General features: G+C 45.3%; 1 protein-coding gene across 3 annotated transcripts; it reads right to left on the reverse strand.

The window, feature by feature from the left end:
• Window positions 1-19,348: 19,348 nt before the first annotated feature.
• On the reverse strand, window positions 19,349-24,609 carry LOC124525081 (GTPase IMAP family member 1-like). Of its 3 annotated transcripts, XM_047097542.1 has the most exons (4): window positions 24,527-24,575; window positions 24,300-24,348; window positions 21,694-21,742; window positions 19,349-20,453 (listed from the first exon to the last, which is right to left on the reverse strand). In XM_047097542.1, exons 2-4 carry the CDS (start codon window positions 24,300-24,302, stop codon window positions 19,585-19,587), a joined length of 921 nt encoding a protein of 306 aa, XP_046953498.1. In that variant the 5' UTR covers window positions 24,303-24,348; window positions 24,527-24,575; the 3' UTR covers window positions 19,349-19,584. The 3 variants fall into 3 exon arrangements, with proteins under 3 accessions (XP_046953498.1, XP_046953500.1, XP_046953499.1); XM_047097544.1 differs by lacking the exon at window positions 24,300-24,348 and having other exon boundaries at window positions 24,527-24,609; XM_047097543.1 differs by lacking the exons at window positions 24,300-24,348; window positions 24,527-24,575 and adding an exon at window positions 24,105-24,167.
• Window positions 24,610-24,827: the final 218 nt, after the last annotated feature.

A 24,827-nucleotide genomic window follows, 5' to 3' on the forward strand; every position in this document is an offset into this window, starting at 1 on the left:
GAGGTGATTTGGGGGAGAGAGAAGCCATGGAGGATAGGGAGTTGTTTTTGCTTGTGGAGATAGGACAGAAACAGGGGGTAGAATACAGGAAAACACTCCCCCAAAAGGCAACTGTAGAGAAAGAGAAAGAGTGGAAACACCCAAAAGGGACTGAACAAGAAAGCAAGAAAGGAGAAAGTAGGTTTTCAATACCATTAAGAAGACGGGCCCTATAAACAAGGGAGCTCAGAGTTGGAAACTCTGTACTTCGCTACCTGGTGGTGATCTGGTGGGAAGGGTGAATCCCCAGGAGCGAGGTCGGAGGGCTCCGAGGGCCACGTGGGGAGAAGCGGTTCCCCTGCTAAGAGAACATTTGGTAGAGGTCGTGTGGCCTCCCCACAGGTAAGTGTCCCAGTGGACCCTGGAGAACAGCTGTTTGTCGGTTTTGGAACAAAGGCATTATGGGGCAGTGAAGTCTGGCACCAGATGTGTGTTGTGATTTACCACAACCCCTGAGACGCTGCTGCTACATGACTGGGCGAAAGTCTTGTGGGGCACATTGGTACCTGGCTGTAGCCTCTGGGCATCTGCAGCAGGTGGTCCCATGAACGTTCCCAGGGGTGGCGAGCACCTGGCCATTGCTTGGCAAGACCCTCCCACGGAGGGTTGGAGTCGGTCCAAGACTAAGGGACCTCAGAAATGAGGGGTTTGGAAACACAGCCCCTTCTGAGATGAAATTCAGAAGGGAGGTGCCACCTCATGGCTTCGTCACAGACAGTGTAGAAGTGGGGAGTGGATGGATGCTGGAGACAAAGGAAGGTTGCATGTTTTTAATTATCAAATGTTTTCCTACTTTTTATTTCCTTTTTTCCCCCTTCTTTCCCTTTTTCTCTACTCTGTCAAGCTTCTTTCAACAACCACACCAAAACACACTTAGGATCTAGCATCCTTCATTTGATTTTTTTGTGTGTTGTTTAAAATTTTTAAATTTTTAAAATAATTCCTTTACTTCTTCCAAAATGAAGGAATTCACTGAAAAGAAAGGACAGGAGGAAATGCTCCCGACAAATAAGCAAAATGTCTGAACCAGAATTTAGAGTCCTGATAATATGAATATTAGCTGGGTTTGAAAAAAGCATAGATTCCCTTTCTGTGGAGATAAAAGAAGTAAAATTTGCCATCATGAAATTAAAAATGCTAGAACTGAGATGCAATCTCATATGGCTGCCACGGTGGCAAGGATGGATGCAGCAGAGCAGGGAATCGATGATGCAGAGGACAAACTTATGGGGGTTAATAAAGCAGGCAAAAAAAGAGGGAAACTAAGGCAAAAGAGCATGATATAAGATTTAGAGAACGTGGTGGCTCAGTAAAAAGGAACAATATCTGAATAATAGGGGTCCCAGAAAATGAAGACAGAGAACACAGAGAAGAAGGTTTATGTGAGGAAATCATACCAGAACACTTTCCTACCCTGAGGAAAGACAGACATCAAAACCCAGGAAGCACAGAGAACTCCCATGAGATTCAAAGAAAACCAACTATCAACAAGTCATTTCATATTCAAATTCACAAAATAAAGAGACAAGGAAAGAATTATGAAAGCAGCAAAGGAAAAAAGCCCTTACCCTACAAGTGCAACCAGATCAGGTTCTCAGCAGACCTATCCACAGAAATTGGCAGGACAGAACGGAGTGGCGGGATATATTCAATGTGCTGAACTGGAAAAATAAGCAGCCCAAAGCTCTTCATTCAGCAAGGCTGTTTGTTCAAAATACAAAGAGAGATAAAGTGTTTCCCAGACACAGGAAAATTATAGATGTTTGTGACCCTTAACCAGCCTGGAACGAAATTGTGTGGGGGACTCTCTCAGGGGAGAAAAGGTGAACCAAAGCAAAAAAGACAAAAGCAACAAAGACCAGAGAACACCACCAGAAACTCAAACTCTACAGGCAACACAATGGCAATAAATTCATATCTTTCAGTACTCACTCTAAATGTTAATGGACTAAATACGCTAGTCAAAAGACATAGGCTAACAGAATGAATAAGAAAACAAGATCCGGGGCGCCTGGGTGGCGCAGTCGGTTAAGCGTCCGACTTCAGCCAGGTCACGATCTCACGGTCCGTGAGTTCGAGCCCCGCGTCCGGCTCTGGGCTGATGGCTCAGAGCCTGGAGCCTGTTTCCGATTCTGTGTCTCCCTCTCTCTCTGCCCCTCCCCCGTTCATGCTCTGTCTCTCTCTGTCCCAAAAATAAATAAACGTGGAAAAAAAATTTAAAAAAAAGAAAACAAGATCCATCTTTAGGCTGTTTCCAAAAGACCTGTTTTATTTTTTTTATTTTTATTTTTTCCCTCTTTTTTTTAATATATGAAATTTATTGTCAAGTTGGTTTCCATACAATACCCAGTGCTCATCCCAAAAGATGCCCTCTTCAATACCCATCACCGACCCTCCCCTCCCTCCCACACCCCATCAACCCTCAGTTTGTTCTCAGTTTTTAAGAGTCTCTTATGTTTTGGCTCTCTCCCACTCTAACCTCTTTTTTTTCCTTCCCCTCCCCCATGGGTTTCTGTTAAGTTTCTCAGGATCCACATAAGAGTGAAAACATATGGTATCTGCCTTTCTCTGTATGGCTTATTTCACTTAGCATCACACTCTCCAGTTCCATCCATGTTGCTACAAAGGGCCAGATTTCATTCTTTCTCATTGGTGTGCACATTTTCTTAAGCACCAGTTCTCTGATACAGATTTGTGAGAAAGGACAATGAGATAGGGAGATTTTAATTCTATTTTTAATTCCTCTTGAGTTAATAGTTGCTTTTGTAGGAAAAATGTTTTGAGCAGGCTTATGGAAATGAGTCCCTTAGACTTTAAGTCAATTGCTTTTTGTGGAGCAGTGTGGAGTACACGGGGAACAGCCTTCGTAGCAAAATTAAACATAGACACTGCACAGCTACCTCGTTCTCACCCTCATGGTGAATTCCCTTGACAATCTCCCAACCAAATTTTCATACAATTCTTCATGCTTCTTCATTCCTCCATGAACTGAGGAAAAGACAATATATCTCTTGCTTTCTGAACCTGGAGAGGTGGAATCTGGGACACATGTCTCATTGGTTTATTCTTTCTTCCTCTCTGTTTTCTTTCCCCTAGAAGAAGACAGAGTGTTCTCAGCTTCTATTTTCTGGATATCTACTATATAAAATTCTATTTTGCAGCAAGGGAGCCCTGGGCTTTGTCATGCAAATTGGACAAGTGATAGACTATAGGCAATCCCTTGTAAAGAAACACCAACACCCCGGATTACAAGGCTGTCATGTTTTCACAAATCCTTTTTTTTTTTTTTTTTTTTTTAGTCTAGAAGCTGTTTCTTCAGGTTTTTCTCTATACTGTGTGAAGCATTAGCATGTATCAGAGCCATCGGGAAGGCTTGTTAAAGTACAAAGCCTGACTCAGTAGGCTCGGGGTGGAGCTTGAGAATCTGCATTCCCTACAGGTTGTGTTGTTCCCAGGTGTTGCCCATGCTGCTCGTCTGGGACCATACCTTCAGAGTGACCGCCCAGTTGCAAATAATCTCACATTTGAAAGGGACAAAGTCATTTCAAATATATTCAAGGCATTTCCCTCGTTCCAAATGTTACCAGCTAGATTCAGAATACGGAAGACTCCTCCTCTCCAAGATTCTCAAGTATACAAGCAAAGAACTAAATCAAATAAGGCAAAATACCAGATTTCTATCCAAAGTCTAGGACTCCCTAATAAAGAGGGAGTGGAGACCAGAGCAGGGGCCAAAACCCAAAGTTGGAAAACTTTATTCTTCTCCCTGAATGGAACAGAGCTAGTCGCACATCCTGGGGCCATCTGACAACCAGATTTACTGTCCAAGAAGGTGACTCAGCTGGGACCTGCCAGAAAGAATATCTTTGGTGTGTATACAGAATGGAATAAGGGACCAAAAGTGTGGGTCACGTCTGGCCCCAGTAAGCTAAGAGGGAGAAAGTACCATCTGTTTCATGTTTTTAAAAAAATGAAACATAATAGGAAAAAGCGGTCTACTGAACTATCCTAACATTCTCACATTCTGAAACAGATCAATCACTGTCTTTCATGAGATCATTTATGAAGGGCTCACAGCAGAGTTTCTGCTTCCCTGGGGTGAAGGTGGAGGGATCAGCACTTTCTCCTCTGAGCCAGAGAGAGGAGAGTCACCTCTTGTATCCTTCTCTGTGTCTTTCAAAAAAATGCTAATGAGGTGCCTGGGTGGCTCAGTTGGTCAAGCATCTGACTATTGGTTTCCTTTGCCTGAGGTCATGATCTCATGGTTTCCTGAGTCTGAGCCCTGAGTAGGGGTCCATGCTGACAGTGGAAGGCCTGCTTGGGATTCTGTCTCTCCTTCTCTCTCTGCCCCTCCCCCGTTGTGCTATCTCGGGCTTTCTCAAAATAATAAATAAACTTTAGGGGAAAAAGGAGGTGGGATTATACCAGGTGGGCTTGACCTAATCAAAAAATATTTAAAAGCAAGAGATTCTCCCACTGGAGAGAATATCCATGTTGAATATCTGTATTGAGAACTGCCTATCAAGAGGGACAGCCAGGGTGACCCTCTGGGAGGAGGAACTCAGTCCTACAACCACAAGCAACTCAATGCTGCCAACAACTTGAATGAATTTGGAAAAAGACCCTGAACTCCACAGAGGACACTACTGAGCAGCTGTCTCCTTGACTGAAGCTTCAAGCAACTCTGAGCACAGGACCCAGTCAGGCCTTGCCTAGACTCCAGACCCCCAGAGACGGAGCCAATAAGCGTATGTTGTTTCAAGTTGCTAAGTTGGAGGTCATTTGTTAGGCACCGATAAAAAAGTAATGCACTTGTTATATTTATAGTGACTTTCTTTTAAATAGCATGTGGTTGGCCTTGCTTTTTAATCCAGTCCTACAGTCCCTGCTTTTTATTCCGGGGTGTTTAGACCATTCATCACAATCTACATGGAAATACTATTAGACCACTTCACATGTCGTTTAAGGAACTTACACTAGTGTGCTTAACAATTTCTGCCTCCTGGGTGTTGTGATGCCTGACTTTCACATACATTGTAGGTCCCTCAATACACTATTACTATTTTTGTTTTAGACAATTATCTTTTAGAGCTATAAAATGTAAGCTACAAAATGTCTTTTGTATTATCTTCCTTTTTGCCATTTCTGGAGGTTTTTATTTCTTTAGGTAAATACAGATTTCTGTCTGGTATCACCTTCATTCCTTCTGGATGAGGGAATTCCTCCAATCTTTTTTGTAGCACAGGTAAGTCAACAGTGAATCCGCTCAGCTTCTGTGAGGCAGCCTTTAGCTCACCTTTATATTTGAAAGCTATTTTTATTTTTTAGAGAATTCTGGGCTGACACTTTTGTTCTTTCAGTAATATAAAGATGTCAGTCAATTGTCTTTCGGGTTGCAAGCTCTGACAAGGAATCATCTGTGATTACAATCTTTATTCCTCTAATATAATGTGCCTTTTATACTCCAGTTATTTTTAAGTCTTCCTCTTTATCTTTGGGTTTTAGCAGTTTCAGTATGAAGTGCCTAGATTTTTATTTGTTTGTTTCTGTATTTATCCTGCTCAAGCTTCTCTGGGACTCTTGGTCTGTATCTTGGTGTCTTCCCTTGTTTTTAGAAACGTCTGAACCATTATCTTCAAATGTTTCTTCTGTTCATTCTCTTTTTTTCTTCTTCTGGTACTTCAGATACATGTGTGTTAACCTGTTTGATTTGCTTTGCAGCTCCCGGATACTCTCTTCTCTTTTTCTTTTTCTCACTCATTTTTAACTTTTGTTTTCATTGGAAGAATTTCTATTCTCTCTTCTTCAAATTCACTGACTCATGTTGAGTCAACTGTGTTGACTGATGTACCTGCTAGGGAACACTTCATCTCTGATAGTGCTTTTGACTTCTACCACGTATGTTTGATTCTTATGGTTTTCATCTGTCTGTTGAAATTTCCCCATCTTTTATTTCATGTTGTCCAGTTTTTCTTCAGTCCTTGTTGTTATTTTAAAATCCCTGTTCAGTTCCTGGACTTTTTCTGAGTCTACCCTGTTGTTGTGTTTTATTTTTGTTCTCCTGCTTTTAAAACAAGTTTCATAATTTTATTAAATTGTAGACATAGGAGGAAAGGAGCAAATGAAATAAATAATATTGATGCCTAGATACAGAATCCCTTTTCCTCCATCAGGCTGTTAGGGTGGGATTTGAGTCAGCCCACAGGGAATTGGACTGGTTGGGATTGTTGCTACAATTATCGATGGAGCAGCTAAGGCCCCATATTTCTCTAGGGTGCCTTGAGCTTAGTGTGGGCACTCAGATGCCATGTGGTTTTACTTAGTGTTCTCATCCCGTTTACCTTCAGCTTCCAGTCATCCCTACACACTCCGCTTCCCAGAGTCTCTCCAGGCCCGTGATGGATGGCTGGTGCTTATCAATCATTGCTCCTATGGCGTGTGGGGGCAGGGCAGCACATATGTCTGTTGTCCTGGTCCAGCCTGAGTCTTATGCATGGCCTGTGCACCTGGGCCTGGGGATGTGGACTTTCTCAGTAGGTCTGACTGTACTAGGGTTCTCAAGAGAAACAGAAACAGGTGGAAAGATATCAATATCTATACCTACCTATCTCTATCTATCTCTCTATCTCTCTCTCTCTCTATCTATGGATGTAGATATATATCTATATCTATAGATATTGGTATCTTTCCACATTTGCACTTTGTAACTGGCATCTAATCATATCCTACCTTATACTTCAACTAGCTCCCAGGAATATACACACAATGATGTGCAGTATTTATTATTGTGAATAATACCTGTGGAGTATGTATGAGTGTGAAATGTATCTGTTTATGAAATCTTTTTTTTTTAATTCATGAGTATTTACTATTACTAAAAGTTTCCTCTTGGATTTGATGATTCTGTATCACAGATTTATTGAATTCAACCTACAAAGTGGTTTCATCATATTATTTCATCATACACGAAAGCTATCAAGATGAACATTAATGTGATCATGTCAATAAAGAAACGGAACCCCTTTCGGCCCCACCTCTTGGAGCAGGTGCATAGGGGATGGCTCTGAGACAGACACAAGTGCGGGGCCACGTGCCACACCCTGCTCTCTCCGCTACTCCTTCTAACACGCCCTCGCCAAGTCCCAAGTAGAGCTTTTTACCCGTGGGTGTCAAAGCCTTCCTTTGATTCAAGCATACATTTCCGTATGCGAATTTAAAAGCCATAATACTTATATTTATTTTAACTTCCCATTTCTACATGCAAACAAGACAGAAACAAACAACAATTGGAGGGCGTGTGTGGACACGTGGTCACGAGACAACGTGAAATGAAAGAATGACGGGTTAAAGTCAGCCCCACAGTGCGTGCTCGTGCACACGCGGCCCTGGAGGCAGAGCTGGGGACAGCGGCCGTCCCCCCAACCCCGGCCCCCTCCCTGTTGCCCCGCGGGTTCCCGAGTTGCAGGGTTACGGAAGGGATTCCCCCCTTGCTCAGAGCCCCCGTGTGAGCCCCGCAGGGCTGCTGAGGACCCTAAAGACGGAGATTAATGGCGGACTTCTGCCCAGCGGCACTTCACCGAGCCCAGCTCACTGCAAGGGCCACCAGGGCCCTCAGGCCTCCTGACCACAGCTCACCACAACCCCGAAGTCCAACCTGCATCTCCCACTCTGGTGCCCCAGGAAATAGTGGCATGGCGGGCCCTTCTAATCCACGTGGAACTGGGATGGCCCTGGGATGGGTGGGTCCCCCACCTTCTCCACGTGGAGCTGCACCCCCCTCCCCCAACACCACCTACCTTCCAGCCCCTGACCCTGGGCCAGGTCAGTAGGTGCCTCCTGTTGCATCCAAACCTTCGGACTAGAGCATGGCTGATTTGAAGAGAGGAGCCAACTTCCTTGAAAGTGTTTTGTCATCATAAGGGGAGGGGAAGGGAAAAAAAAAAAGAGGTTAGAGTGGGAGAGAACCAAAGCATAAGAGACTGTTAAAAACTGAGAACAAACTGAGGGTTGATGGGGGGTGGGAGGGAGGGGAGGGTGGGTGATGGGTATTGAGGAGGGCACCTTTTGGGATGAGCACTGGGTGTTGTATGGAAACCAATTTGTCAATAAATTTCATATATATTAAAAAAATAAATAAATAAATAAATAAAAAAAAAGAAAGTGTTTTGTCACATTCTGACAGAGCAATAAGGAAACCCTATGGGTTTGGTTACACAACCTAAGGATGGCTTCTGATTTTCTAATGATGTGGCGGTCAAGCACTTTCATGGGCTGGCCTACCCCCATTAAACTCCATAGTACCACCATAGCAGTGGAATGTCGGGCGTCTGAGGCTTTCCACCAGTGCACCTGTGGCTCCCTCTTTCTCCATTGTGTGAGACGACCTCTGGGTTTTGCTTTGTTTTGTTTTGTTTTGTTGTTTGTTTTGTTTTTTTGCATAGTAATCCATTTGAGAAGCACAATGAAGACATTCCCCAAATTTCGACTTCACTTTGGAAAGACATCAGCCATAATAAATGCTAGAAACTTGGGAACTGTGTTATTTTCAGTATAGTTATTTCTCTTTTTTGGCAGTAAATTATTGTAAAGGAAATAAACCGATGTATCAGAAGTAAACATTAATATGTATGACCCTGACATCACTTTCACTGGTGATAATAAAACATCCAAGGGTCACAAAGGGCCAGATCTAGCCGGGTATAAGAACTAGGACGGTATTAAGGAGGGTCAGTGTCTGCTTTGGTCTGAATGTTTGTGTCCCCCAACAGGTTTTATATATTGAAAATTTCGTGCCCAAGAGGATGGTTTTAGGAGCTGGGGCCTTTGGAAGGTGAGTCAGTCAAGAGGGTAGATCCCATATGAAGGAGAACTGTGCCCTTCTACAAGAGGCCCCAGAAAGCTGACTCATCCCTTCCACCATGTGAGGACACAGCCAGAAGTCAGCAGTCTGCAACCCAGAGAGGTCTCTCACCAGATCCTGACTGAAATCACATCTCCATCTTGGACCTCCAACCTCTAGAACCATGGGGAAAATTCTTCTGCTATTTATAAGTGGCCCAGTCTGTGCTTTTTTAAATTTTATTTCTTATTTTTTTAATATGAAATTTAGGGGCGCCTGGGTGGCGCAGTCGGTTAAGCGTCCGACTTCAGCCAGGTCACGATCTCGCGGTCCGTGAGTTCGAGCCCCGCGTCAGGCTCTGGGCTGATGGCTCAGAGCCTGGAGCCTGTTTCCGATTCTGTGTCTCCCTCTCTCTCTGCCCCTCCCCCATTCATGCTCTGTCTCTCTCTGTCCCAAAAATAAATAAACGTTGAAAAAAAAAATTTAATATGAAATTTATTGTCAAATTAGTTTCCATACAACACCCGGTGCTCATCCCAACACGTGCCCTCCTCAGTGCCCATCACCCCTCGCGTCCCTCCCACCCCACATCAACCCTCAGTTTATTGTCAGTTTTTAAGAGTCTCTATTGGTTTGGCTCCCTCCCTCTCTAACGTTTGTTTTTTCCTTCCCCTCCCCCATGGTCATCTGTTAAGTTTCTCAGGATCCACATAAGAGTGAAAACATATGGTAACTGTCTTTCTCTGTATGACTTATTTCACTTAGCATAACACTCTCCAGTTCCATCCGCGTTGCTACAAAAGGCCATGTTTCATTCTTTCTCATTGCCAAGTAGTATTCCATTGTGTATATAAACCACAATTTCTTTATCCATTCATCAGCTGATGGAATTTTAGGCTCTTTCCATAATTTGGCTATTGTTGAGAGTGCTGCTATAAACATTGCGGTACAAGTGCCGCTATGCATCAGCACTCCTGTACCCCTTGGGCAAATTTCTAGCAGTGCTATTGCTGGGTCACAGGGTAGTTCTATTTTTAATTTTTTGAGGAACCTCCACAGTTTTCCGGAGCAGCTGCACCAGTTTGCGTTCCCACCAACAGTGCAAGAGGGTTCCCTTTTCTCCACATCCTCTCCAGCATCTATAGCCTCCTGATTTGTTCATTTTAGCCCCTATGACTGGTGTGAGGTGGTATCTCAGTGTGGTTTTTTTTTTCAATATATGAAATTTATTGTCAAATTGGTTTCCATACAACACCCAGTGCTCATCCCAAAAGGTGCCCTCTTCAATACCCATCACCCACCCTCCACTCCCTCCCACCCCCCATCAACCCTCAGTTTGTTCTCAGTTTTTAACAGTCTCTTATGCTTTGGCTGTCTCCCACTCTAACCTCTTTTTTTTTCCCTTCCCCTCCCCCATGGGTTTCTGTTAAGTTTCTCAAGATCCACATAAGAGTGAAACAATATGATATCTGCCTTTCTCTGTATGGCTTATTTCACTTAGCATCACACTCTCCAGAGCCATCCACGTTGCTACAAAAGGCCATATTTCATTTTTTCTCATTGCCACGTAGTATTCCATTGTGTATATAAACCACAATTTCTTTATCCATTCATCAGTTGATGGACATTTAGGCTCTTTCCACAATTTGGCTATTGTTGAGAGTGCTGCTATAAACATTGGGGTACAAGCGCCCCTATGCATCAGTATTCCTGTATCCCTTGGGTAGATTCCTAGCAGTGCTATTGCTGGGTGATAGGGTAGGTCTATTTTTAATTTTCTGAGGAACCTCCACACTGCTTTCCAGAGCGGCTGCACGAATTTGAATTCCCACCAACAGTGCAAGAGGGTTCCCGTTTCTCCACATCCTCTCCAGCATCTATAGCCTCCTGATTTGTTCATTTTAGCCCCTATGACTGGTGTGAGGTGGTATCTCAGTGTGGTTTTTTTTTTTCAATATATGAAATTTATTGTCAAATTGGTTTCCATACAACACTCAGTGCTCATCCCAAAAGGTGCCCTCTTCAATACCCATCACCCACCCTCCACTCCCTCCCACACCCCATCAACCCTCAGTTTGTTCTCAGTTTTTAACAGTCTCTTATGCTTTGGCTGTCTCCCACTCTAACCTCTTTTTTTTTCCCTTCCCCTCCCCCATGGGTTTCTGTTAAGTTTCTCAAGATCCACATAAGAGTGAAACCATATGGTATCTGTCTTTCTCTGTATGGCTTATTTCACTTAGCATCACACTCTCCAGTTCCATCCACGTTGCTACAAAAGGCCATATTTCATTTTTTCTCATTGCCACGTAGTATTCCATTGTGTATATAAACCACAATTTCTTTATCCATTCATCAGTTGATGGACATTTAGGCTCTTTCCACAATTTGGCTATTGTTGAGAGTGCTGCTATAAACATTGGGGTACAAGCGCCCCTATGCATCAGTATTCCTGTATCCCTTGGGTAGATTCCTAGCAGTGCTATTGCTGGGTCATAGGGTAGGTCTATTTTTAATTTTCTGAGGAACCTCCACACTGCTTTCCAGAGCGGCTGCACGAATTTGAATTCCCACCAACAGTGCAAGAGGGTTCCCGTTTCTCCACATCCTCTCCAGCATCTATAGTCTCCTGATTTGTTCATTTTGGCCACTCTGACTGGCGTGAGGTGATACCTGAGTGTGGTTTTGATTTGTATTTCCCTGATAAGGAGCGACGCTGAACATCTTTTCATGTGCCTGTTTGCCATCCGGATGTCTTCTTTAGAGAAGTGTCTTTTCATGTTTTCTGCCCATTTCTTCACTGGGTTATTTGTTTTTCGGGTGTAGAGTTTGGTGAGCTCTTTATAGATTTTGGACACTAGCCCTTTGTCTGATATGTCATTTGCAAATATCTTTTCCCATTCCGTTGGTTGCCTGTTAGTTTTGTTGGTTGTTTCCTTTGCTGTGCAGAAGCTTTTTATCTTCATAAGGTCCCAGTAATTCATTTTTGCTTTTAATTCCCTTGCCTTTGGGGATGTGTCGAGTAAGAGATTGCTACGGCTGAGGTCAGAGAGGTCTTTTCCTGCTTTCTCCTCTAGGGTTTTGATGGTTTCCTGTCTCACATTCAGGTCCTTTATCCATTTTGAATTTATTTTTGTGAATGGTGTGAGAAAGTGGTCTAGTTTCAACCTTCTGCATGTTGCTGTCCGGTTCTCCCAGCACCATTTGTTAAAGAGACTGTCTTTTTTTCCATTGGATGTTCTTTCCTGCTTTGTCAAAGATTTGTTGGCCATAGGTTTGTGGGTCTATCTCTGGGGTTTCTATTCTATTCCATTGGTCTATGTGTCTGTTTTTGTGCCAATACCATGCTGCCTTGATGATTACAGGTTTGTAGTAGAGGTTAAAGTCTGGGATTGTGATGCCTCCTGCTTTGGTCTTCTTCTTCAAAATTCCTTTGGCTATTCGGGGCCTTTTGTGGTTCCATATGAATTTTAGGATTGCTTGTTCTAGTTTCGAGAAGAATGCTGGTGCAAATTTGATTGGGATTGCATTGAATGTGTAGATAGCTTTGGATAGTATTGACATTTTGACAATATTTATTCTTCCAATCCATGAGCAGGGAATGTCTTTCCATTTCTTTGTATCTTCTTCAACTACTTTCATAAGCTTTCTATAGTTTTCAGCATCCAGATCTTTTACATCTTTGGTTAGGTTTATTCCTAGGTATTTTATGCTTCTTGGTGCAATTGTGAATGGGATCAGTGTCTTTATTTGTCTTTCTGTTGCTTCATTGTTAGTGTATAAGAATGCAACTGATTTCTGTACATTGATTTTGTATCCTGCAACTTTGCTGAATTCATGTATCAGTTCTAGCCGACTTTTGGTGGAGTCTATCGGATTTTCCATGTATAATATCATGTCATCTGCAAAAAGTGAAAGCTTGACTTCATCTTTGCCAATTTTGATGCCTTTGATTTCCTTTTGTTGTTTGATTGCTGATGCTAGAACTTCCAACACTATGTTAAACAACAGCGGTGAGAGTGGACATCCTTGTCGTGATCCTGATCTCAATCCCTCAGAAATACAAGCAATACAAGAAATACAAGCAATACAAGCAATACAACCAATACAAACAATACAAGCAATACAAGAAACACAAGCGGTAAGATGGCGGCATAGGAGGACGCTGGCCTCATCGCGCGTCCTGCTGATCACTTAGATTCCACCTACACCTGCCTAAATAACCCAGAAAACCGCCAGAGGATTAGCAGAACGGAGTCTCCAGAGGCAAGTGCAGACGAGAGGCCCACGGAAGAGGGTAGGAAGGGCGGCGAGGCGGTGCGCGCTCCAGGGACTGGCGGGAGGGAGCCAGGGCGGAGGGGCAGCCTGCCGGCCAAGCAGAGCCCCCGAGTCTGGCTGGCAAAAGCATAGGGGCCGGACAGACTGTGTTCCGACAGCAAGCGCATCTTAGCGTCTGGGAGGTCATAAGTTAACAGCTCTGCTCGGAAAGCGGGAAGGCTGGAGGACAAAGGGAGGGAGAGCTGCTGAGCCCCCAGACAGATGACAGAGCTCAGTTTGGTGGGGAACAAAGGCGCTCGCCAGCGCCATCTCCCTCGCCCATCCCCCAGCCAAAATCCCAAAGGGAACCAGTTCCTGCCAGGGAACTTGCTCGCTCCGCGCAAACACCCAACTCTGTGCTTCTCGGAGCCAAACCTCCGGCAGCAGATCTGACTCCCTCGCGCTGCCACAGGGCCTCTCCTGAAGTGGATCACCTAAGGAGAGGCGAGCTAAGCCTGCCCCTCCTGGCCCTGTGCACCTTGCCTACCCACCCCAGGTAATACGACAGATCCCCAGCACCACAAGCCTGGCAGTGTGCAAGTAGCCCAGACGGGCCACACCACCCACAGTGAATCCTGCCCCTAGGAGAGGGGACAAGAAGGCACACACCAGTTTGACTGTGGCCCCAGTGGTGGGCTGGGGGCAGACATCAGGTCTGACTGCGGCCCTGCCCACCAACTCCAGTTATATACCACAGCACAGGGGAAGTGCCCTGCAGGTCCGCACCACTCCAGGGACTATCCAAAATGACCAAACGGAAGAATTCCCCTCAGAAGAATCTCCAGGAAATAACAACAGCTAATGAACTGATCAAAAAGGATTTAAATAATATAACAGAAAGTGAATTTAGAATAATAGTCATAAAATTAATCGCTGGGCTTGAAAACAGTATAGAGGACAGCAGAGAATCTCTTGCTACAGAGATCAAGGGACTAAGGAACAGTCACGAGGAGCTGAAAAACGCTTTAAACGAAATGCAAAACAAAATGGAAACCACGACGGCTCGGATTGAAGAGGCAGAGGAGAGAATAGGTGAACTAGAAGATAAAGTTATGGAAAAAGAGGAAGCTGAGAAAAAGAGAGATAAAAAAAATCCAGGAGTATGAGGGGAAAATTAGAGAACTAAGTGATACACTAAAAAGAAATAATATATGCATAATTGGTATCCCAGAGGAGGAAGAGAGAGGGAAAGGTGCTGAAGGGGTACTTGAAGAAATTATAGCTGAGAACTTCCCTGAACTGGGGAAGGAAAAAGGCATTGAAATCCAAGAGGCAGAGAGAACTCCCTTCAGACGTAACTTGAATTGATCTTCTGCATGACCTATCATAGTCAAACTGGCAAAATACAAGGATAAAGAGAAAATTCTGAAAGCAGCAAGGGATAAACGTGCCCTCACATATAAAGGGAGACCTGTAAGACTCGTGACTGATCTCTCTTTTGAAACTTGGCAGGCCAGAAAGGATTGGCACGAGATCTTCAGTGTGCTAAACAGAAAAAAAATATGCAGGCGAGAATCCTTTATCCAGCAAGTCTGTCATTTAGAATAGAAGGAGAGATAAAGGTCTTCCCAAACAAACAAAAACTGAGGGAATTTGTCACCACTAAACCAGCCCTACAAGAGATCCTAAGGGGGATCCTGCAAGACAAAGTACCAGAGACATCACTACAAGCATAAAACATACAGACATCACAATGACTCTAAACCCATATCTTTCTATAATAACACTGAATGTAAATGGATTAAATGTGCCAACCAAAAGACATAGGGTATCAGAATGGATAAAAAAACAAGACCCATCTATTTGCTGTCTACAAGAGACTCATTTTAGATCTGAGGACACCTTTAGATTGAGAGTGAGGGGATGGAGAACTATTTATCATGCTACTGGAAGTCAAAAGAAAGCTGGAGTAGCCATACTTATATCAGACAAACTAGACTTTAAAATAAAGGCTGTAACAAGAGATGAAGAAGGGCATTATATAATAATTGCAGGGTCTATCCATCAGGAAGAGCTAACAATTATAAATGTCTATGCGCCGAATACCGGAGCCCCCAAATATATAAAACAATTACTCACAAACATAAGCAACCTTATTGATAAGAATGTGGTAATTGCAGGGGACTTTAACACTCCACTTACAGAAATGGATACATCATCTAGACACAAGGTCAATAAAGAAACAAGGGCCCTGAATGATACATTGGATCAGATGGACTTGACAGATATATTTAGAACTCTGCATCCCAAAGCAACAGAATATGCTTTCTTCTCGAGTGCACATGGAACATTCTCCAAGGTAGATCACATACTGGGTCACAAAACAGCCCTTCATAAGTATACAAGAATTGAAATCATACCATGCATACTTTCAGACCACAATGCTATGAAGCTTGAAATCAACCACAGGAAACAGTCTGGAAAACCTCCAAAAGCATGGAGGTTAAAGAACACCCTACTAAAGAATGAGTGGGTCAACCAGGCAACTAGAGAAGAAATTAAAAAATATATGGAAACAAACGAAAATGAAAATACAACAATCCAAACGCTTTGGGATGCAGCGAAGGCAGTCCTGAGAGGAAAATACATCGCAATCCAGGCCTATCTCAAGAAACAAGAAAAATCCCAAATACAAAATCTAACAGCACACCTAAAGGAACTAGAAGCAGAACAGCAAAGGCAGCCTAAACCCAGCAGAAGAGAAATAACAAAGATCAGAGCAGAAATAAACAATATAGGATCTAAAAAAAACGGTAGAGCAGATCAACGAAACCAAGAGTTGGTTTTTTGAAAAAATAAACAAAATTGACAAACCTCTAGCCAGGCTTCTCAAAAAGAAAAGGGAGATGAGCCAAATAGATAAAATCATGAATGAAAATGGAATTATTACAACCGATCCCTCAGAGATACAAACAATTATCAGGGAATACTATGAAAAATTATATGCCAACAAATTGGACAATCTGGAAGAAATGGACAAATTCCTAAACACCCACACTCTTCCAAAACTCAATCAGGAGGAAAGAGAAAGCTTGAACAGACCCATAACCAGCGAAGAAATTGAATCGGTTATCAAAAATCTCCCAACAGAGCCAAAGCATAAGAGACTGTTAAAAACTGAGAACAAACTGAGGGTTGATGGGGGGTGGGAGGGAGGGGAGGGTGGGTGATGGGTATTCAGGAGGGCACCTTTTGGGATGAGCACTGGGTGTTGTATGGAAACCAATTTGACAATAAATTTCATATATTGAAAAAAAAAACCTCCCAACAAATAAGAGTCCAGGACCAGATGGCTTCCCAGGGGAGTTTTACCAGATGTTTAAAGAGAGATAATACCTATCCTTCTCAAGCTATTCCAAGAAATAGAAAGGGAAGGAAAGCTTCCAGACTCATTCTATGAAGCCAGTATTACTTTGATTCCTAAACCAGACGGAGACCCAGTAAAAAAAGAGAACTACAGGCCAATATCCCTGATGAATATGGTTGCAAAAATTCTCAATGAGATACTAGCAAATCGAATTCAACAGCATATAAAAAGAATGATTCACCATGATCAAGTGGGATTCATTCCTGGGATGCAGGGCTGGTTCAACATTCGCAAATCAATCAACGTGATACATCACATTAATAAAAAAAAAAGAGAAGAACCATATGATCCTGTCAATCCATGCAGAAAAGGCCTTTGACAAAATCCAGCACCCTTTCTTAATAGAAACCCTTGAGAAAGTCGGGATAGAAGGAACATACTTACACATCATAAAAGCCATTTATGAAAAGCCCACAGCTAACATCATCCTCAATGGGGAAAAACTGAGAGCTTTTTCCCTGAGATCAGGAACACGACAGGGATGCCCACTCTCACCGCTGTTGTTTAACATAGTATCTCAGTGTGGTTTGATCTGTATTTCCCTGATGAGGAGTGATGTTGAGCATCTTTTCATGTGCCTGCTGGCCATCTGGATGTCTTCTTTAGAGAAGTGTCTATTCATGTTTTCTGCCCATTTCTTCACTGGATTATTTGTTTTTCAGGTGTGGAGTTTGGTGAGTTCTTTATAGATTTTGGATACTAGCCCTTTGTCTCATATGTCATTTGCAAACATCGTTTCCCATTCTGTAGGTTGCCTTTTAGTTTTGTTGCTTGTTTCCTTTGCAGTGCAGAAGCTTTTTATCTTCATGAGGCCCCAAAAGTTCATTTTTGCTTTTAATTCCCTTGCCTTTGGAGATGTGTCACGTAAGAAATTGCTGCGGCTGAGATCAGAGAGGTTATTTCCTGCTTTCTCCTCTAGGGTTTTGATGGTTTCCTGTCTCACATTCCGGTCATTTATCCATTTTGAGTTTATTTTTGTGAATGGTGTAAGAAAGTGGTCTCGTTTCATTCTTCCGCATGTTGCTGTCCAGTTCTCCCAGCATCATTTGTTAAAGAGACTTTTTTTCCATTGGATATTCTTTCCTGCTTTGTCAAAGATTAGTTGGCCACTTTTGTGGGTCCAATTCTGGAGTCTCTATTCTATTCCATTGGTCTATGTGTCTATTTTTGTGTCAATACCATGCTGTCTTGATGATTACAGCTTTGTAGTAGAGGCTAAAGTCTGGGATTGTGATGCCTCCTGCTTTGGTCTTCTTCTTCAATATTACTTTGGCTATTCAGTGTGTTTTGTGGTTCCCACAAATTTTAGGATTGCTTGTTCTAGCTTCAAGAAGAATGCTGGTGCAATTTTGATTGGGATTGCATTGAATGTGTAGATAGCCTTGGGTAGTATTGACATTTTAACAATATTTACTCTTCCAATCCATGAGCATGGAATGTTTTTCCATTTCTTTGTATCTTCTTCAATTTCCTTCATAAGCTTTCTATAGTTTTCAGCATCCAGATCTTTTACATCTTTGGTTAGGTTTATTCCTAGGTATTTTATGCTTCTTGGTGCAATTGTGAATCGGATCAGTTTGTCTTTCTGTTGCTCCATTATTGGCGTATAAGAATGCAACTGATTTCTGTACATTGATTTTGTATCCTGTGACTTTGCTGAATCCATGTATCCGTTCTAGCAGATTTTTGGTGGAATCTATCGGGTTTTCCATGTATAATATCACGTCATCTACAAAAAGTGAAAGCTTGACTTCATCTTTGCCAATTTTGATGCCTTTGATTTCTTTTTTTGTCTGATTGCGGATGCTAGGACTTCCAACACCATGGTAAACACAGTGGTGAGAGTGGACATCCCTGTCATGTGTCTGATCTCAATCCCTCAGAAATACAAGCAATTCTCAGGGAATACCATGAAAAATTATATGCCAAAAAATTGGACAACCTGGAAGAAATGGACAAATTCCTAAGCACCCACACACTTCCAAAACTCAAACAGGAAGAAATAAAAAATTTGATCAGTTATCAAAAATCTCCCAACAAATAGGAGTCCTGTACCACATGGTTTCCCTGGGGAATTCTACCAGACATTTAAAGCAGAGATAATACCTATCTTTCTCAAGCTGTTCCAAAAAATAGAAGGGGAAGGAAAACTTCTAGACTCATCCTTTGAAGCCAGCATTAATTTGATTCCTAAACCAGACAGATACCCAGCAAAAAAAAAAGAGAACTACAAGCCAATATCCCTGATGAATATGGATGCAAAAATTCTCAGTAAGATACTAGCAAGTCAAATTCAACAGCATATAAAAAGAGTTATTTACCATTTTCAAGTGGGATTCATTTCTAGGCTACAGGGCTGGTGCAACATATGCAAATCAATCAGTGTGCTACATCACATGAATAAAAGAAAAGAAAAGAACCATGTGATCCTGTCAATCAATGCAGAAAAACCATTTGACAAAATTCAGCATCCTTTCTTAAAAAAAACCCTGGAGAAAGTTGGGATAGAAGGAACATACTTAAACACCATAAAGGCCATTTATGAAAAGCCCACAACTAATATCATCCTCAATGGGGAAAAACTGAGAGCTTTCCCGTTGTTGTTTTTTTAATAGCAACTCAAGCGGACTAAGACAGTGTCTACGTTTTGATAAATGCTCACACACACACACACAAATGTTTGTTTCCATTTGCCATGAATCCACTTTCTATCTAAAACACTACCAATCAATGCACTATTTTTTCAAGAAGGAAAAATACACCCAAACTACTAAAATGAATTAAGGACATTTGAAAGTTAACCATATTTATTTGAATAGTGTACATATAGTCAAAAGTGACATTTGAATGCTAAAAGTGAACTTGAGCCTTTGCAAAGTCGATACAGTGTCCAAGCCGTCCTGAGTCATTAAGACTCGCAGTCTGAAACTCCACGTTTCCTTTGAAATTGGGTTTAAGTTCCCCTCAGCGCCTTGACCCAGCCCCTTTACCCGCCAGGCTCCCCGCGTTTGGAAGGGCAGCGCCTTCAATCTGGGCCTGGAGCCCCCCGCTGGAGAAGCAGCAGGACAAATAACAGTGCGCCCCCCAGTAGCAGAAGCGCCAGCGGCCACCTCCGCCTCGCGGCCTCCAGCCAGCGCCGCCCCCGCCCCCACTGCCGACCCCACCCCCTCCACAGACCGCGGGCCGCCAGCCGCGCGGCCACCAGACGGAGCGTGTCCTCGGGACGCGCCTGGCGCCCGGCCCACGCCAGGCCGTACACGTCGTCGGTGAAGGGCGCACCGTCGTGCTCCAGCGCCAGCCGCTCCACCAGCGCCAGCAGCTCGCCCACCTGCGCATCGCGCTCGGCGCCCGCCGCCCGGTTGTCCAGGGCGCACACGCGGCCGCCGCACTCGGCCACCAGGGCCCGCAGCGCGCGGTTGTCGGTGGCGCGCACGTAGTCGTGCAGCGAGCCCCCCTCCAGGTCCTCCCGGCGCGTGAAGACGAGCACGGCGCGCGCCAGGACGCCGGCCCCGAACAGCTCGCGGACGCCGCGCGCCGCCTCCTCGTCCTGGGCGGTGAAGCGGCCCAGCTGCGTGACCAGCAGCAGCGCGTGCGGCCCGGGCGCCGAGAGCAGGTAGCAGCTGGCCCGCTCGGTGCAGTCCGGGTCCGCGTGCCGGCCTTGGGCGGTGAAGAGGTCGGGGGTGTCGGTGACCTCCACGCGCCACCCGGCCCAGCTGCGGCTCCCCAGGGCGCAGCTTCTGGTCACCGGGGTGGCCGCGAGCCTGGACGGGAAGAGCCTGTGGCCCAGGATGCTGTTGCCCGTGGCGCTCTTGCCCACTCCGGTCCTGCCGGCCAGGATGAGCCTGAGCCTGCGCTCCTGCGCCTGCGGCTGCTGGTCGTCCGGGTCCTGGGAACCTGTGAGGACAGAGTAGGCGTGGGCCGCCGGCCTGAGAGCGCGCGTCCCGCTCCACCGGGGCTCCGGGCTGCCTCCTGAACTGAGGAGGGCAATGACACCTCCCGCTTGTGCTTGTCCAACCAGGCCTTTCCCAGGCGCTCTGGTTAGAGCTTGTGCGACGCCGGGGGCATCTTTAGCCACCTCTCTTCCATCTTTGGCTCCAGTGCGTGCACCTGCCCCCCAGTCCATGCTCCTGCACCGGGTGCACACTGCTCTGGAGGGTCCCCCTCGAAGGTCGCAGGCCATGACTTCAGCTGACATTGCCTCTGGTCGTCCGCACCTTGCAGAGGTGCTCCGTGCTTGACGACTTCCCAGGCCTCTGCCAGACTTCTCCCAGGGCCATCCCAGTGAGGAGATGCGGGAGGGCATAGAAGGCCTGGGAGTGAAGGGCTGTCTGGAGTCCCAGACACCCCGGGTTGGAATCACACCCCCGCTTGTGCCAGCTGTGGAACCCTGGGCAAGTTTAGTCTAAGCGTTCAACGTCTTCTGCATAATGGGAGGGGTGACAGAGAGTTGTGTCTCCCAGGGTTGCTCAGAGTATTCGGGTGACAGGATCTCTTTGCTTCTTCCCTTCCTCCACTTCCCCTCCTCCTCCCTCTTCTCTCTAGGAAACCTGCTTCCAGTAAGACACAGTTAACCCTCCATCCTTGTTCACGTATACAGTCTACCTGGTAAACCGTGTTCCCTCTAGTCCATGATCTCAACCCTCCACATCTTCTGTGGGGATCGGAGTAGATATATTATCCTCATTGTACCCTTTGGGACCCAAGGCACAGTCTGGTCAAGGCACTTAATATCCTACAGTAGGGCAGGGGCAGAGGTCCAGCAAAAATACAAAGCTGGGGCTCTAGCTGTTTCACCCCAGCATGGGGACATGTCTGGGATTTGTCTCTGTTCAGTCTTTTTTTTTTTTTTTAATGTTTATTTATTTTTGAAAGAGACAGAGAATGAGAGTGGGTTGGGACAGAGAGAGAGGGAGACGAATCTGAAACAGGCTCTAGGCTCTGAGCTGTCAGCACAGAGCCCAACGTGGGGCTCGAACTCACGAGCTGCGAGATCATGACCTGAGCTGAAGTCAGACGCTCAACCGACTGAGCCACCCAGGTGCCCCAATGTCTCTGTTCAGTCTTGAGTTAGCCCATGGCCTTGGGACCCAGAGCTGATGCCTAGGGGCAAGTACACACTGAGATCAGTTCTTACCATAGGCATTTTCTTCATCCCTGGCCATCTTGCGTCCTCCCATGCCCACCTGAAAGAGTTCCAAACACATCGTTAGTTCCTTCATTCCGTCAATCATTCATTCGTTTATCGAATAGGTATAACTACCTAAGGTGGCTCAGGCAAGGTCCAAAGAGCTGGTGACATCCCAATGAAAAGGTCATGCTTCCTGCCCTCCTCTGAACATCAGAATTTGGGGAAGAACCCTGGAAGGACCTGGTTGGTATTGGAACCAAACCGTGCGATCCTTTGGTGAGCCTCATTAGTCCTTTCAGGGACCATGAATGCAAATGACAGAATGATGGTGATAACCCGTCCTTTGTGTCAGTGAGTGAGCCTTAGCTGAGAATTTCCCAGGTAATTTATGTCAGTGGCATTAACTGTAGGCACAAAGTTTTCCCAGAAGATTCCACAGCCAGGGGAGACTTTGGAAAACCGTGAGAATCAGAAATTCTCCTCAGTGACTTAGGGAACCACCTTAGGGTGGTTGGCCAGGGAGGGGCTGGGGGGGGGGGACAAGAAGAGAGTTTGCAGTTTGCTTTTGAAAATTGGAAATGATACCTATCTCCCATGCTGATGTGAAGAACCTGTGATCTACTCTCCGAAGACCAAAGAATTTGGCTTGTGTCATTTGTGTAAATATGACCTGTGTGCTGGAGAGATGGGACACTCCCTTCCGGCTCCTGGTGTTCCTGCCCCGAATCTGAGGCCTCTCAAACTAAGCGATGACCCCAAGTCCGGCAGGATTTACTACAGATAGCCACTGACTGATGGAGTCTGCTTGATCTCACAAGGACCCGGTCACAAGGGCGCAGCTCTGCTCTGTCTGCTTCGCCAGCCCTGTGTCCCAATCACGCACCTTCTGGGTCAGCTGCTCCGCAGAGGACAGGTTTCAGGGCCTTTCCAGCCCACCTGTGCGCTCACCCCCATGACCACTCCTTCTCTCCCACATTTCTGTCTGAGTCCTGTCTGTGCTCTGCCATCCATTTCAAATGCTACCTCTTCATGGCAACACCTGGCTACTGCCGTGTCCCATGGGCAACACACAAGGACAAGCAAAGGGAAGGGTTGATTGATAACTTGTCTCTGTCCCGTTAGATGACAGTTTGTCTTCTGCGTAACGCCCCTTTCGGCTCCCCAAAGCCCTTGGTAAAGTTGATCCCACAGGCCTCAGGTAAGTAGTGATCTTGTGTGTAAAAATTAGCAAACTCCCGTAACTGACTGCACAGCAGAACTGAAGAAACAGCCGGAAGATTCAGTGCAAAGAGCAAGAATTTAGCTAAAGCAAGAAGTCCTTATCGATGATGAAAATGACCAAGTGTGCTCTAGGAAATCCACTGGCCTCCTGGCCTTTATGGGATTTCTCAAAGGTTTGCGGTGGTTTGGGATGGGATTTGAAAAATTCTTCCAGAGTTTCTGAGAGCTGACATCTGGGGTTTAGAGGCTTGGAGTCATTGACTGATGTAGAACATGGAGACTCATAGCATCTTAAATGCAATTGGATATTATGTAGTCCCCTGCTTCCTGAACCTGCTGTCTTTTGGAGGTATCTATGGGAGTCTTTAAAATATATATTTGACATTTTATTTCATAGATCTGTACTTTAATAAGAAAAAAGGGGGTGCCTTTGTGGCTCAGTCTGTTAAGTGTCTGACTCTTAATTTTGGTTCAGCTCATGATCTCATGGTTTGTGGGTTTGAGTCTCTCATCAGGCTCTGTGCTGATAGCACAGAGCCTGCTTCGGATTCTCTCTCCTTCTTCTTCATGTGTGCCTCCCCTGCTCACATGTCTGTCTAAAAAATAAACAAACAAACAAATAAATAAATAATAAATAAACGTTAAAAAAACGGTATCTCTCACCCCTCCTCCTGAGGGTTTTCTTTTTTTTTTTTAATTTTTTACTGTTTCCTTATTTTTTTGAGGGACGGTGAGACAGAGCATGAGCAGGGAAGGGTCAGAGAGAGAGAGGGAGACAAAGAATCCAAAGTAGGCCCCAGGCACTGAACTGACAGCACAGAATCCATCCCAGGGCTCAAAGCTTAATGGACCAAGCCACCGAGGCACCCTCCCCAACCCTCTGAGTGATTCTAATGCATTGGGTCCCTGCTGTGAGTTTGCGAGCCATTCATCCTGTCCAAGCCCTTCATGTATAGCCAGTGTGTGGGGATAAAGAGGGCTCCATCCCACAGAGCCTGGGCAGCTTGGGTGGGGGACGGGATGTGCAAGGACACACAAGCACGTGTACTGCAGAGGCCTGAAGACCATGTTCATAACTGTTGCTGGCTCCTGCAAGTCCCTGGGGGTGCACAGGGCTGAGGAGGTGGAGGGTGTGAGTGGGGTTCGGCTCACAGACACGATTTCCACTCTGCGATGTGTTCTGAGGTTAGACTCACTTGTTTGTCCTCAGAAATGTCTCTCTCCTTGGCTGCACATGCCCTCAGAGGGAGTGTCTGCAGCTTTCTCCAGTGTGCTCCGCCCTGACAGTGCTTCTAGCAAACACCTTTCTGACCAGGCGAGGAGCAGGGCAGGACGAAGTATGTAGTCCCAAGTAAAAGTGTGCGCACTCCAGGGCTGGAGAAGATGCTTACCATTTCTTCTTCCCTTGCTTGTTCTGAAACTCAGAGCTCCCTGAAAAGCCTGCAAGGGTGAAGTTATTCTTTCTAGATCCTGCTCCCCTTCCTGGGAGGTAGTAGAATGCAGGCGCCCACTCAGTGAGCTGCAACCAGGCCCTGAATTTCTTAGAGCCCCCCTACGCCCCCAATTCCTCCACTCCCCCCTGCCCCAGGTGGCTCCCTTCCTCCCCGTGTGTGCTCACCTTCCAGCAGAAGTGGTGACAGGCTCTGCTGTTTTCTGCAGAAACCCGTGACCTGGTGCTGTGCCTTGGGTTGTGAGTACAGAGGCTGTTCCTGCCAGCACAGCACAGGGAGGAAGTCTCAGAGCCCAGGGAGGAAGGGCCCAGTGGTGCCGATTTAAAGGGACAGGACATGGGCCAGGTGGGCCAGCAAGTGGTGCCTTTGTGTTGTTTCCACTGCACAACCCACCTGTGCTGCTGGGACTGTGCTGATCCTTTCCGAAGGTCGTTGTGGCACCACATCTTGTTCCCGGGAGGGGCTGTA

Source organism: Lynx rufus, unplaced genomic scaffold (assembly GCF_022079265.1).
Source record: "Lynx rufus isolate CCGP_SWC_20201006 ecotype Redwood Valley unplaced genomic scaffold, mLynRuf1.p SCAF_4, whole genome shotgun sequence".
Taxonomy (NCBI): domain Eukaryota; kingdom Metazoa; phylum Chordata; class Mammalia; order Carnivora; family Felidae; genus Lynx; species Lynx rufus.